Source organism: Oncorhynchus mykiss, chromosome 9 (assembly GCF_057628025.1).
Source record: "Oncorhynchus mykiss isolate SJ-2025 chromosome 9, ASM5762802v1, whole genome shotgun sequence".
NCBI classification, from domain to species: Eukaryota; Metazoa; Chordata; class Actinopteri; order Salmoniformes; family Salmonidae; genus Oncorhynchus; species Oncorhynchus mykiss.
Genome location: NC_143030.1, coordinates 6,452,093 through 6,466,347, shown reverse-complemented (window position 1 = coordinate 6,466,347; position 14,255 = coordinate 6,452,093). Strand labels below are relative to the sequence as shown.

At 40.9% G+C, this 14,255-nt stretch overlaps 1 protein-coding gene across 1 annotated transcript in view; it reads right to left on the bottom strand.

Annotated features, from left to right (window-relative positions):
* Nucleotides 1–1,161: 1,161 nt before the first annotated feature.
* Nucleotides 1,162–14,255, bottom strand: part of LOC110531332 (protein phosphatase Mn(2+)-dependent 1K) — a 25,048-nt gene continuing 11,954 nt past the window's right edge. The window contains exons 4-8 of the mRNA XM_036987069.2: nucleotides 12,385–12,485; nucleotides 6,820–6,985; nucleotides 4,635–4,779; nucleotides 2,457–2,591; nucleotides 1,162–1,643 (exon numbers count right to left, since the gene is read on the bottom strand). Of these exons, the coding sequence (XP_036842964.1) occupies nucleotides 1,512–1,643; nucleotides 2,457–2,591; nucleotides 4,635–4,779; nucleotides 6,820–6,985; nucleotides 12,385–12,485 (679 nt within the window). The 3' untranslated portion in view covers nucleotides 1,162–1,511. The remainder of the gene's footprint in view (nucleotides 1,644–2,456; nucleotides 2,592–4,634; nucleotides 4,780–6,819; nucleotides 6,986–12,384; nucleotides 12,486–14,255) is intronic.

Genomic DNA, 14,255 nt, shown 5'->3' with positions numbered 1-14,255 from the left:
ATTATTAACCCCCTATAGTCGATGCATAATGATAATAATAATAAATCCCCATTAGTGATGTGTTCGCATTGGATGCTTCTCAATCCCACCGCATCCAGGCGATTTCGCACTTTCGCGTCTGCGGTGAAAGGTGAAAGGTGACAGAGCGATGTTTGTCAGACCATGTTTTTTTTCACAAGAGCGCTTGTAGCATCCGAACAGTTTTAGGCTAATAAAGTTTTCATTTAATAAAGTTTTCATTTAATAAAGTTTTAGGCTAATAAAGTTTTAGGCTAATAAAGTTTTCGTTTAATAAAGTTTTCGGCGAATAAAGTTTTCGGACAATAAAGTTGTAGGCTAATACCGTTTTAGGCTAATAAAGTTTTAGGCTAATAAAGTTTTAAGCTAATACGACTCACTCGTCTGAGTGTCCCATGGTACCAGTTGAAAAAAATGAATGGAAGACTGTTTTAGTGCCAAAAATATGGGGTTAAATACATATTTCTCAGATATAGGACAGACATTTCAGAACAAACTGCTCTTTGATATTTTTTTCTGTGGGGGGGACTATCTGTTGTTAGTGAATCTGTTATTCAGGGCTAATAGTAGTAAGGACAAATAAAACATGCATTAAATATATACAGTATGTATATACATATATATAAATATATGTTTAAACTTTAAAGGGTCTTAAAATTCAAAATCAAATAGCAACAACAATCCTTGCTATAACTTACAGAACCAGAGAAGACACATAGCCTATAGAGTAGAATGTTTGTGATACGAGTTGACCTACAATAACACTCCATGTAGATAAATATAGATATAATACTATATGTATAAATATATATATATATATAATACTATATAAATATATATAATACTATATATACATATATATAATACTAAATATATATAATACCATTTATATACATATATATAATACTATATATATATATATAATACTATATATACATATATATAATACTATATATAATACTATATATATATATAACATACTATATATATAAATATATATAATACTATATATATAGATATATAATACTATATATATAAATATATATATAATACTATATATATAAATGTATATATAATACTATATGTATTATATATATATATATATAGTCAGTCAATAAATAAAACAGCACTGAAACCAAAACGTAACATTTCATTATATACAATACGCACATTAAACAAGCATACATGATCAAAATGGCCGCTTATTGGCTATAACACTAGATCTAAATACTTAATATTAACCTAATAACGTTCTCTGTGTGTGTGTATATGTGTGTGTGTATATGTGTGTGTGTATATGTGTGTGTGTGTGTGTAAGTGTGTGTTGTCCGTGTATCCTAAGTGTGTGTGTCCATGAGTGTGTGTGTCCATGAGTGTGTGTGTCCATGAGTGTGTGTGTCCATGAGTGTGTGTGTCCATGAGTGTGTGTGTCCATGAGTGGGTGTGTCCATGGGTGTGTGTGTCCAGTATCTCTCTCTCTCTCTCTCTCTCTCTCAGGACCAACGGCCACTTGAAGCCAGGTTTCTGCTCATGGAGTAGCCAGACAGACTGCTCTCCTGTTTACCCCAGGCTCCAAACGGAAGCACCACGATCGTACTGTTATCCTCTGAACCATACTGCAGAGCCTGAAACAGACACACACATAATATATATATATATATATAGAGAGAGAGAGAGAGAGAAATATACACACTGAGTGTACAAAACATTAAGAACACCAGCTCTTTCAATGACAGTCTGACCAGGTGAAAGCTATGATCCCTCCCTTATTGATGTCACTTGTTAAACCCACTTCGATTCAGGAGGAGAAAGGGTTAAAGAAGGATTTTTAAGCCTTGAGACAACTGAGACCGGTTTGAGTGTGTCAAGAACTACAACGCTGCTGTAGTTCTCTCTTCTTCACACTCAACAGTTTCCCGTGCGTATCACAAATGGTCCCACCACCCCAAAAGGACATCCAACTCAACATTAGCAAGGTGTTCTTAATGTTTTGTACACCTGTGTACATTTTAAATGTATACATGCGTTTAGATGGCACTGGGATGAAGTTACCCCTTTTACGTACAGATCTAGGATCAGCTTCCCCTCCCCCAATCCAAACCTTAACCTTCAGTGGGGGAAATGCAATAACTGACCCCAGATCAGTGTCTATATCCATTATACACATATTGTACACCATTATAATGAGTAGACACTGTGTCAAACACAATTGACATGGTCTCTATCTCTCCTTCACTCTCTCTCGCTCTGTCTCTCTGTTTGTCTCTCTCTGTCTCTCTGTCTCTCTCTCTGTCTGTCTCTCTCGGTCTGTCTCTGTCTGTCTGTCTGTCTGTCTCTGTCTCTGTCTCTCTGTCTGCCTCTGTCTGTCTGTCTGTCTGTCTCTGTTTCGGTTTCTCTCTCTGTCTTTCTTATGTTCTTTCTCTCATACACACACTCACCTGTTGTGCAATTACGTTTGCTGCCTCTGTGGGGTCATGGCACTGGTTGATGACATCACAGATCTCCTGGTCGTTCATGATGAAGTTGATCCCGTCTGTCGTCAGAGCCAGGAAGGTGTCTTGGTGGTGTTGCAGCTAAATATATAAAATAATAACAATATTATAATTCTGAGCTTCATCATCATGATTGTCATTGTGATCGCCATCATCACCACCATCCCCATCACATCACCATCATCATCACATCACCAGCATTACATCATCATCACCATCATCATCACATCATCATCACATCACCATCATCATCATCATCATCATCATCACATCAACATCATCATCACCCTCACCATCTTAGATAAGCATGCTCCATTCAAAAAATGCAGAACCAAGAACAGATATAGCCCCTGGTTCACTCCAGACCTGACTGCCCTCGACCAGCACAAAAAAACATCCTGTGGCGGACTGCAATAGCATCGAATAGTCCCCGCCCCGTCACCTCCCCAGCTTCTCCTTTACCCAAATCCAGATAGCAGATGTTCTGAAAGAGCTGCAAAACCTGGACCCGTACAAATCAGCTGGACTTGACAATCTGGACCCTCTATTTCTGAAACTGCCCGCTGCCATTGTTGCAACCCCTATTACCAGCCTGTTCAACCTCTCCTTCGTATCATCTGAGATCCCCAAGGATTGGAAAGCTGCCGCAGTCATCCCCCTCTTCAAAGGGGGGGACACCCTGGACCCAAACTGTTACAGACCTATATCCATCCTGCCCTGCCTATCTAAGGTCTTCAAAAGCCAAGTCAACAAACAGGTCACTGACCATCTTGAATCCCGCCGTACCTTCTCCGCTGTGCAATCTGGTTTCAGAGCCGGTCACGGGTGCACCTCAGCCACGCTCAAGGTACTAAACGATATCATAACCACCATCGATAAAAGACAGCACTGTGCAGCAGTCTTCATCGACCTGGCCAAGGCTTTCGACTCTGTCAATCACCGTATTCTTATCGGCAGACTCAGTAGCCTCGGTTTTTCTAATGACTGCCTTGCCTGGTTCACCAACTACTTTGCAGACAGAGTTCAGTGTGTCAAATCGGAGGGCATGTTGTCCGGTCCTCTGGCAGTCTCTATGGGGGTACCACAGCGTTCAATTCTCGGGCCGACTCTTTTCTCTGTATATATCAATGATGTTTCCTTCCAGTTCTCTGCTGCCTGCAACTGGAACGAATTGCAAAAATCTCTGAAGTTGGAGACTTATCTCCCTCACCAACTTTAAACATCTGCTATCTGAGCAGCTAACCGATCGCTGCAGCTGTACATAGTCCCTCGGTATATAGCCCACCCAATTTACCTACCTCATTCCCAAACTGTTTATATTTACTTTTCTTCTCTTTTGCACACCAGTATCTCTATCTGTACATGACCATCTGATCATTTATCACTCCAGTGTTAATCTGCTGAATTGTAATTATTCACTCCTATGGCCTATTTATTGCCTTCCTCCTCATGCCTTTTGCACACAATGTATATAGGTTATTTTTTTTCTACTATGTTATTGACTTGTTTATTGTTAATTGTTTACTCCATGTGTAACTCTGTGTTGTTGTCTGTGAAATATATATATATATATATTTTTTATATATATATATATTTTTTAAACACCACCATCACCATTACATCCCCATCACCACCATCATCACCATTACATCATCTTCACCATTATCACCATCACATCAGCATCACCATTACATCATCACCACCATTACATCATCACCATTATCACCATCACATCAGCATCACCATTACATCATCACCACCATTACATCATCACCATTATCACCATCACATCAGCATCACCATTACATCATCATCACCACCATTACATCATCACCATTATCACCATCACATCATCACCACCATTAGATCATCATCACCATTAGATCATCATAATCATCACCATTACGACCACCACCACCATCATCACCACCACCATCATCATCACCACCATCATCCCCACCACCACTATCACCATCATCATCACCAACATTACCACCACCATCATCACCACCATCACCACCCCCATCATCATTGTCACCATTATAGTCTAGTTTTCAGAGCTTGAATCTGAGTTGATGATGTTGAGTTGGGTGGGTTAATGTTGATAACCTGTTAATAACTCACGTTGATCCGTTGTGTCTCTGGCAGGGCGATGACTCCAGTGTTCTTGAGGTGAAAGTCTCCGATGCTGCGTGTCATCGCTAACCTCCCATTAACGTTAGCCTGACCAAGACTATTCCACGTTACGAACCCTCCACTCAGCTTTATCCTGCAGGGAAGAGAGAGAGGAAGAGAGAGAGAGAGAGAGAGAGAGAGAGAGAGGGGAGAGAGAGAGAGAAAGAGAGCAAGAGAGCAAGAGGGGGAGAGAAAGAGGGGGGAGAGAAAGAGAGCAGGAGAGAGAAAGAGGGGGGAGAGAGAAAGAGGGGGGCGAGAGAGGGGGAGGGGAGAGAGAGGGAGAGAGAAAGAGAGAGAAAGAGAGAGAGAGAGAGAGAGAGAGAGAGAGAGAGAGAGAGAGAGAGAGAAAGAGAGAGAGAGAGAGAGAGAGAGAGAAAGAGGGGACGAGAGAGAGGGGGGCGGGAGAGGGGGAGAGAGAGAGGGGGGGGGGGGGGGTCAAGAGGGGGGTTGGAGGGGTAGAGAGCGAGGAAAAGAGACCAGAGTTGAACATTGATGTTACAGAACCACACCGTTACGTTTGATCCTAGGTGAGAACAACCCTGGCATGAACCTGAATGTGTACTTGGTCCAGCTCTAGTCACATCATAGTCTTTCTAAATGTTACATCTTTGAATGTTACCCTACATTGACCCCGACTTAGTCTTCCCACCGCCCCTGGGTTTAGAAAGTTTGCGTTAGCCAGACCTAGACCATTTCCCATTATGAAACCACTGCTGTGTTTGGTTGTTGGAGAGAGACCAAGCATACATAACATTCATCACCCCCCAACACCCCATTTTAAATACTTGGCACACATACCGTCCCCAAATCCCCTCCCCGAGTGTGTACTTGGTCCCTAAGCCTAAAGGAAAGTATTTGTCCTCAGGCCTGCAGGGAGGCTACATTTATTCCGCTACCCAAGAATAGTAAAGCCCCCTTTACTGGCTCAAAGAGCCGACCAATCAGCCTGTTGCTCTCTCGGGCTCCCAGGTGGCGGAGCGGTCTAAGGCACTGCATCTCGGTGCAAGAGGTGTCACTACAGTTCCTGGTTCGAATTGTATCACATCCAGTCGTGATCCCGTACGTGACAGTCTGATTGGTAGATTGGTAGAGTGCTGCAAAGATGGTTTTCCTTCTGGAAGGTTCTCCCATCTCCACAGAAGAACTCTGGAGCTCTGTCAGAGTGACCATCAGGTTCTTGGTCACCTCCCTGACCAAGGCCTTTCTCTCCCAATTGCTCAGTTTGGCCGGGCATCCAGCTCTCGGAAGAGTCTTGGTGGTTCCAAACTTCTTCCATTTAAGAATGATGGAGGCCACTGTGTTTTGGGGACCTTCAATGCTGCAGAAATGTTTTGGTACCCTTCCCCAGATCTGTGCCTCGACACAATCCTGTCTCTGAGCTCTACAGACAATTCCTTCGACCTCATTGCTTGGTTTTTGCTCTGACATGCACTCTGAGATCTTATATAGACAGGTGTGTGCCTTTCCAAATCATGTCCAATCAATTTACCACAGATGGACTCCAATCAAGTTGTAGAAACATCTCAAGGATGATCAATGGAAACAGGATGCACCTGAGCTCAAAGGGTATGAATAAAAAAACTATTTTTGTTTTGTCATTATAGGTTATTGTGTGTAGATTGATGAGGGAAAAAAAGACTTAACACGTTTTAGAATAAGGCTGTAACGTAACAAAATGTGGAAAAAGGGAAGGGGTCCTGGGTGGCGCAGTGGTTAAGCTATGCCACCAGAGACTCTGAGTTCGCGCCCAGGCTCTGTCGTAACCGGCCGTGACCGGGATGTCCGTGGCGGGCCGGGCGCAGTGCCCGCTAACAAAAGGTTAGCCAGGTGCACAGTGTTTCCTCCGACACATTGGTGCGGCTGGCTTGGAGGGCGATGTGTTAAGAAGCAGTGTGGCTTGGTTGGGTTGTGTATGCGGAGAACGCATGACTTTCAACCTTCGTCTCTCCCGAGCCCGTACGGCTCCGTAAAGGAAGGTAAAAAAAAAAGGGAAGGGGTCTGAATACTTTCCGTATGTACTTGGTCCCCCCCCGCACACACACGTCCCCTCTGTTTCTCTCCCTCTCTCTCTCTCTGTCTCTGTCTCTCTATCTGTCTCTCTCTTAACTTCTACAATAGATGTATAGGTTTAAACCTCTGTCTCTCGTCCTTCCGGTCAGGGGTGTGGTCAATTGTGAGTTTCTTGGCCCGCCCCTTCCTGCATAGCAACGCTCGGCTGTCCCCCACGCTAGCAACCACCAACTCCACACCGTCTCGTAAAATGGCAACTGTCGCCGTGGTCCCCGCAGTCAGGAAGGAAGCTAGAGAGAGAGAGATGGAGGGAGGGAGAGAGAGAGATGGAGGGAGGGAGATACAGAGAGAGATGAGGGAGAGGACAGAGAGAGAGAGAGAGAGATATGGAGGGAGAGACAGAGAGAGACAGAGAGAGACAGAGAGAGACAGAGAGATGGTGGGAGGGAGAGACAGATGGAGGGAGAGACAGAGATAGACAGAAAGAACGAGAGACAGAGAGAGAGAAAGAGAGAGAGAGAGGGGGAGATAGAGGGAGAGACAGAGATAGACAGAGAGAGAGAGAAAGAGCGAGAGACGGAGAGAGAGGTGTTAGACAGAGGCAGGTGGAGTAGCCTAGTGTCCAATTGATTACATGACTGCAAGCAGTCACACATGGTACTGGACTGTAATATGCTCAATACTATACTATATACAGTACTAACTATACTATATACACTATACTAACTCTACCGATCCATACAATATACAATACCAACCATACTATATACTATACTAACTTTACTGATTTATACAATATACTATACTATACTATACTAACGCTACTATATACTATACTATATACAATACTAACTATACTAAATACTATACTAACTTTACCGATCTATACTGTACACTATATAATATATACTATATACTATATACTATACTGCCCTATACTATGTACTGTACTATATACTATACTAACGCCACTATATACTATACTATATACTATACTAACTATACTGCCCTATACTATGTACTGTACTATATACTATACTAACGCCACTATATACTATACTATATACTATACTAACTATACTGCCCTATACTATGTACTGTACTATATACTATACTAACGCTACTATATACTATACTATATACTATACTAACTATAGTGCACTATACTATCTCATATACTATACTAACTATACTGCTATATACTATATAATATACTATACTAACTATACTGATCTATACTATACGGCTCTATAGTATGCTTTACTATATACTATACTAAATATACTGATCTATACCATACTATATACTATACTAAATATACTGATCTATACCATAGTATATACTATATTAACCATACTCATATATACTATACTAACTATACTGCTCTATACTATATACTACACTACATTAAGTATACTTCTCTATACTATATAATATACAACTATACTATACTATATACTATACTACCTATTCTATGCCAACTATAATATGGTATATACTATACCAACTATTCTAACTATACATCTGCTATACTAACAATACTATATACTGTACTATACCAACTATACTGCTCTGTACTATACTATACTATACTATACTATACTATACACAATACTAACTATACTGCTCTGTACTATACTATACGATATACTATAGTATACTATATACAATACTAACTACACTGCTCTATACTATACAATAGTATACTATATACTTTACTATATACAATACTAACTATACTGCTCTATACTATACTATACAATAGACTATACTATATACGATACTGCTCTATACAATATACTATAGTATACTATATACTATACTATATACAATACTAACTATACTGCTCTATACTATACTAGACTGTATTATATACAACCTATTATGCTCTGTATTATACTATACTATATACTATAATGCTCTATAATATACTATACTATATACTATACTGCTCTATAATATACTATGCTATATACTATACTGCTCTATAATATACTATACTGCTCTATAATATACTATACTATATACTATACTGCTCTATAATATACTATGCTATATACTATACTGCTCTATAATATACTATGCTATATACTATACTGCTCTATAATATACTATACTATATACTATACTGCTCTATAATATACTATACTATATACTATAATGCTCTATAATATACTATACTATATACTATACTGCTCTATAATATACTATACTATATACTATACTGCTCTATAATATACTATACTATATACTATACTGCTCTATAATATACTATACTATATACTATACTGCTCTATAATATACTATGCTATATACTATACTGCTCTATAATATACTATACTGCTCTATAATATACTATACTATATACTATACTGCTCTATAATATACTATGCTATATACTACACTGCTCTATAATATACTATGCTATATACTATACTGCTCTATAATATACTATGCTATATACTATACTGCTCTATAATATACTATGCTATATACTATACTGCTCTATAATATACTATACTATATACTATATACTATACTGCTCTATAATATACTATACTATATACTATACTGCTCTATAATATACTATGCTATATACTATACTGCTCTATAATATACTATGCTATATACTATACTGCTCTATAATATACTATACTATATACTATATACTATACTGCTCTATAATATACTATACTATATACTATACTGCTCTATAATATACTATGCTATATACTATACTGCTCTATAATATACTATGCTATATACTATAATGCTCTATAATATACTATACTATATACTATACTGCTCTATAATATACTATACTATATACTATACTGCTCTATAATATACTATGCTATATACTATACTGCTCTATAATATACTATACTATATACTATATACTATACTGCTCTATAATATACTATACTATATACTATACTGCTCTATAATATACTATGCTATATACTATACTGCTCTATAATATACTATGCTATATACTATACTGCTCTATAATATACTATACTATATACTATATACTATACTGCTCTATAATATACTATACTATATACTATACTGCTCTATAATATACTATGCTATATACTATACTGCTCTATAATATACTATACTATATACTATACTGCTCTATAATATACTATGCTATATACTATACTGCTCTATAATATACTATACTATATACTATACTGCTCTATAATATACTATACTATATACTATACTGCTCTATAATATACTATGCTATATACTATACTGCTCTATAATATACTATGCTATATACTACACTGCTCTATAATATACTATACTATATACTATACTGCTCTATAATATACTATACTATATACTATACTGCTCTATAATATACTATGCTATATACTATACTGCTCTATAATATACTATACTATATACTATACTGCTCTATAATATACTATGCTATATACTATACTGCTCTATAATATACTATGCTATATACTATACTGCTCTATAATATACTATACTATATACTATACTGCTCTATAATATACTATGCTATATACTATACTGCTCTATAATATACTATACTATATTACTATAGGTGGGTGCTGCTATGGTGACCAGCGAGCTGAGATAAGGGGGGACTTTACCTAGCAGGGTCTTGTAGATGACATGGAGCCAGTGGGTTTGGCGACGAGTATGAAGCGAGGGCCAGCCAACGAGAGCGTACAGGTCACAGTGCTGGGTAGTATATGGGGCTTTGGTGACAAAACGGATTGCACTGTGATAGACTGCATCCAATTTATTGAGTAGGGTATTGGAGGCTATTTTGTAAATGACATCGCCAAAGTCGAGGATTGGTAGAATGGTCAGTTTTACAAGGGTATGTTTGGCAGCATGAGTGAAGGATGCTTTGTTGCGAAATAGGAAGCCAATTCTAGATTTAACTTTGGATTGGAGATGTTTGATGTGAGTCTGGAAGGAGAGTTTACAGTCTAACCAGACACCTAGGTATTTGTAGTTGTCCACATATTCTAAGTCAGAGCCGTCCAGAGTAGTGATGTAGGACGGGCGGGCAGGTGCAGGCAGCAATCGGTTGAAGAGCATACATTTAGTTTTACTTGTATTTAAGAGCAATTGGAGGCCACAGAAGGGGAGTTGTATGGCATTGAAGCTCACCTGGAGGGTTGATAACACAGTGTCCAAAGAAGGGCCAGAAGTATACAGAATGGTGTCGTCTGCGTAGAGGTGGACTACCAGCAGCAAGAGCGACATTATTGATGTATACAGAGAAGAGAGTTGATTCAAGATTTGAACCCTGTGGCACCCCCATAGAGACTGCCAGCGGTCCGGACAACAGACCCTCCGATTTGACACACTGAACTCTATCAGAGAAGTAGTTGGTGAACCAGGCGAGGCAATCATTTGAGAAACCAAGGCTGTCGAGTCTGCCAATGAGGATGTGGTGATTGACAAAGTCGAAAGACTTGGCCGGGTCATTAAATACGGCTGCACAGTATTGTTTCTTATCGATGGCGGTTAAGATATCGTTTAGGACCTTGAGCGTGGCTGAGGTGCACCCATGACCAGCTCTGAAACCAGATTGCATAGCGGAGAAGGTATGTTGGAATTCGAAATGGTCGGTAATATGTTTGTTAACTTGGCTTTCGAAGACCTTAGAAAGGCATGGTAGGATAGATATAGGTCTGTAGCAGTTTGGGTCAAGAGTGTCCCCCCCCCTTTGAAGAGGGGGATGACCGGAGCTGCTATCCAATCTTTGGGAATCTCAGACGACACGAAAGCGAGGTTGAACAGTCTAGTGATAGGGGTGGCAACAATTTTCGGCAGATAATTTTAGAAAGAAAGGGTCCAGATTGTCTAGCCCGGCTGATTTGTAGGGGTCCAGATTTTGCAGCTCATTCAGAACATCAGCTGAGCAGATTTGGGAGAAGGATAAATGGGGAAGGCTTGGGCGAGTTGCTGTGGGGGGTGCAGTGCTGTTGACCGGGGTAGGGGTAGCTAGGTGGAAAGCATGGCCAGCCGTAGAAAAATGCTTATTGAAATTCTCAATTATAGTGGATTATCAGCCTTGGTTTATCGGTGGTGACAGTGTTTCCTATCCTTAGTGCAGTGGGCAGCTGGGAGGAGGTGTTCTTATTCTCCATGGACTTTACAGTGTCCCAGAACATGTTTTAGTTAGTGTTGCAGGAAGCAAATTTCTGCTTGAAAAAGCTAGCCTTGGCTTTTCTAACTGCCTGTAAATATTGGTTTCTAGCTTTCCTGAAAAGTTGCATATCACGGGGGCCGTTCGATGTTAATGCAGAACGCCATAGGATGTTTTTGTGTTGGTTAAGGGCAGACAGGTCTGGAGAGAACCAAGGGCTATATCTGTTCCTGGTTCTACATTTCTTGAATGGGGCATGCTTATTTAAGATGGTGAGGAAGGAATTTAAAAACAATAACCAGGCATCCTCTACTGAGGGGATGAGATCAATATCCTTCCAGGATACCCCGGCCAGGTCGATTAGAAAGGCCTGCACGCTGACGTGTTTCAGGGAGCGGTCAACTGATATCAGTTTCTGTATAAAAGCATTTTGTGACATCGGCTGATGTAAAAAAGGGCTTTATTTAAATCTGATTGATTGTCAAACTTTATCAGTGGAGGCGTTGTCTGTGTGTGTGTAAGTGTGTGAGTGTCTCTTACCGTTGCCAAAGTAAGAGAGGTGTGTGTATAGGGCTTTGTCCACCTCCAGAAAGGCTTGGGTCAGAGCCTTCTCCAGGTCATCCTCCTGCTGTAGGGCCTCTCTACAGACACAACACCGACATACATGTCAATGATGAGAGAGAGAGGGGGGGGGGGGGGAGAGGATGGGAGAGAGAAAGAGGGGGGGGGGGGGGTAGAGAGGGGGGAGAGGGGAGAGAGAGAGGAGGAGAGAGAGAATAAGAGAGAAAAGAGAGAGAGAATAAGAGAGAGAGAGAGACAGAGAATTAGAGAGAGACAGAAAGAGAGAGAGAGAGACAGAGAAGAAAGAAAGATCAAAAGAGGGAGGGAGGGAGGGAGGGAGGGAGGGAGGGAGGGAGGGAGGGAGGGAGGGAGGGAGGGAGGGAGGGAGGGAGGGAGGGAGGGAGAGAGAATTAGTTATAGCCTGCAGTAGTCTACTAGAGGCCCAGTTATAGCCTGCAGTAGTCTACTAGAGGCCCAGTTATAGCCTGCAGTAGTCTACTAGAGGCCCAGTTATAGCCTGCAGTAGTCTACTAGAGGCCCAGTTATAGCCTGCAGTAGTCTACTAGAGGCCCAGTTATAGCCTGCAGTAGTCTACTAGAGGCCCAGTTATAGCCTGCAGTAGTCTACTAGAGGCCCAGTTATAGCCTGCAGTAGTCTACTAGAGGCCCAGTCATAGCCTGCAGTAGTCTACTAGAGGCCCAGTTATAGCCTGCAGTAGTCTACTAGAGGCCCAGTTATAGCCTGCAGTAGTCTACTAGAGGCCCAGTTATAGCCTGCAGTAGTCTACTAGAGGCCCAGTTATAGCCTGCAATAGTCTACTAGAGGCCCAGTTATAGCCTGCAGTAGTCTACTAGAGGCCCAGTTATAGCCTGCAGTAGTCTACTAGAGGCCCAGTTATAGCCTGCAGTAGTCTAATAGAGGCCCAGTTATAGCCTGCAGTAGTCTAATAGAGGCCCAGTTATAGCCTGCAGTAGTCTACTAGAGGCCCACTTATAGCCTGCAGTAGTCTAATAGAGGCCAAGTTATAGCCTGCAGTAGTCTACTAGAGGCCCAGTTATAGCCTGCAGTAGTCTACTAGAGGCCCAGTTATAGCCTGTAGTAGTCTAGTAGAGGCCCAGTTATAGCCTGCAGTAGTCTACTAGAGGCCCACTTATAGCCTGTAGTAGTCTAGTAGAGGCCCAGTTATAGCCTGCAGTAGTCTACTAGAGGCCCAGTTATAGCCTGTAGTAGTCTAGTAGAGGCCCAGTTATAGCCTGCAGTAGTCTAGTAGAGGCCCAGTTATAGCCTGCAATAGTCTACTAGAGGCCCAGTTATAGCCTGCAGTAGTCTACTAGAGGCCCAGTTATAGCCTGTAGTAGTCTAGTAGAGGCCCAGTTATAGCCTGCAGTAGTCTACTAGAGGCCCAGTTATAGCCTGTAGTAGTCTAGTAGAGGCCCAGTTATAGCCTGCAGTAGTCTACTAGAGGCCCACTTATAGCCTGTAGTAGTCTAGTAGAGGCCCAGTTATAGCCTGCAGTAGTCTACTAGAGGCCCAGTTATAGCCTGTAGTAGTCTAGTAGAGGCCCAGTTATAGCCTGCAGTAGTCTACTAGAGGCCCAGTTATAGCCTGCAGTAGTCTACTAGAGGCCCAGTTATAGCCTGTAGTAGTCTAGTAGAGGCCCAGTTATAGCCTGCAGTAGTCTAATAGAGGCCCAGTTATAGCCTGCAGTAGTCTACTAGAGGTCCAGTTATAGCCTGCAGTAGTCTACTAGAGGCCCAGTTATAGCCTGTAGTAGTCTAGTAGAGGCCCAGTTATAGCCTGCAGTAGTCTAATAGAGGCCCAGTTATAGCCTGCAGTATCTACTAGAGGTC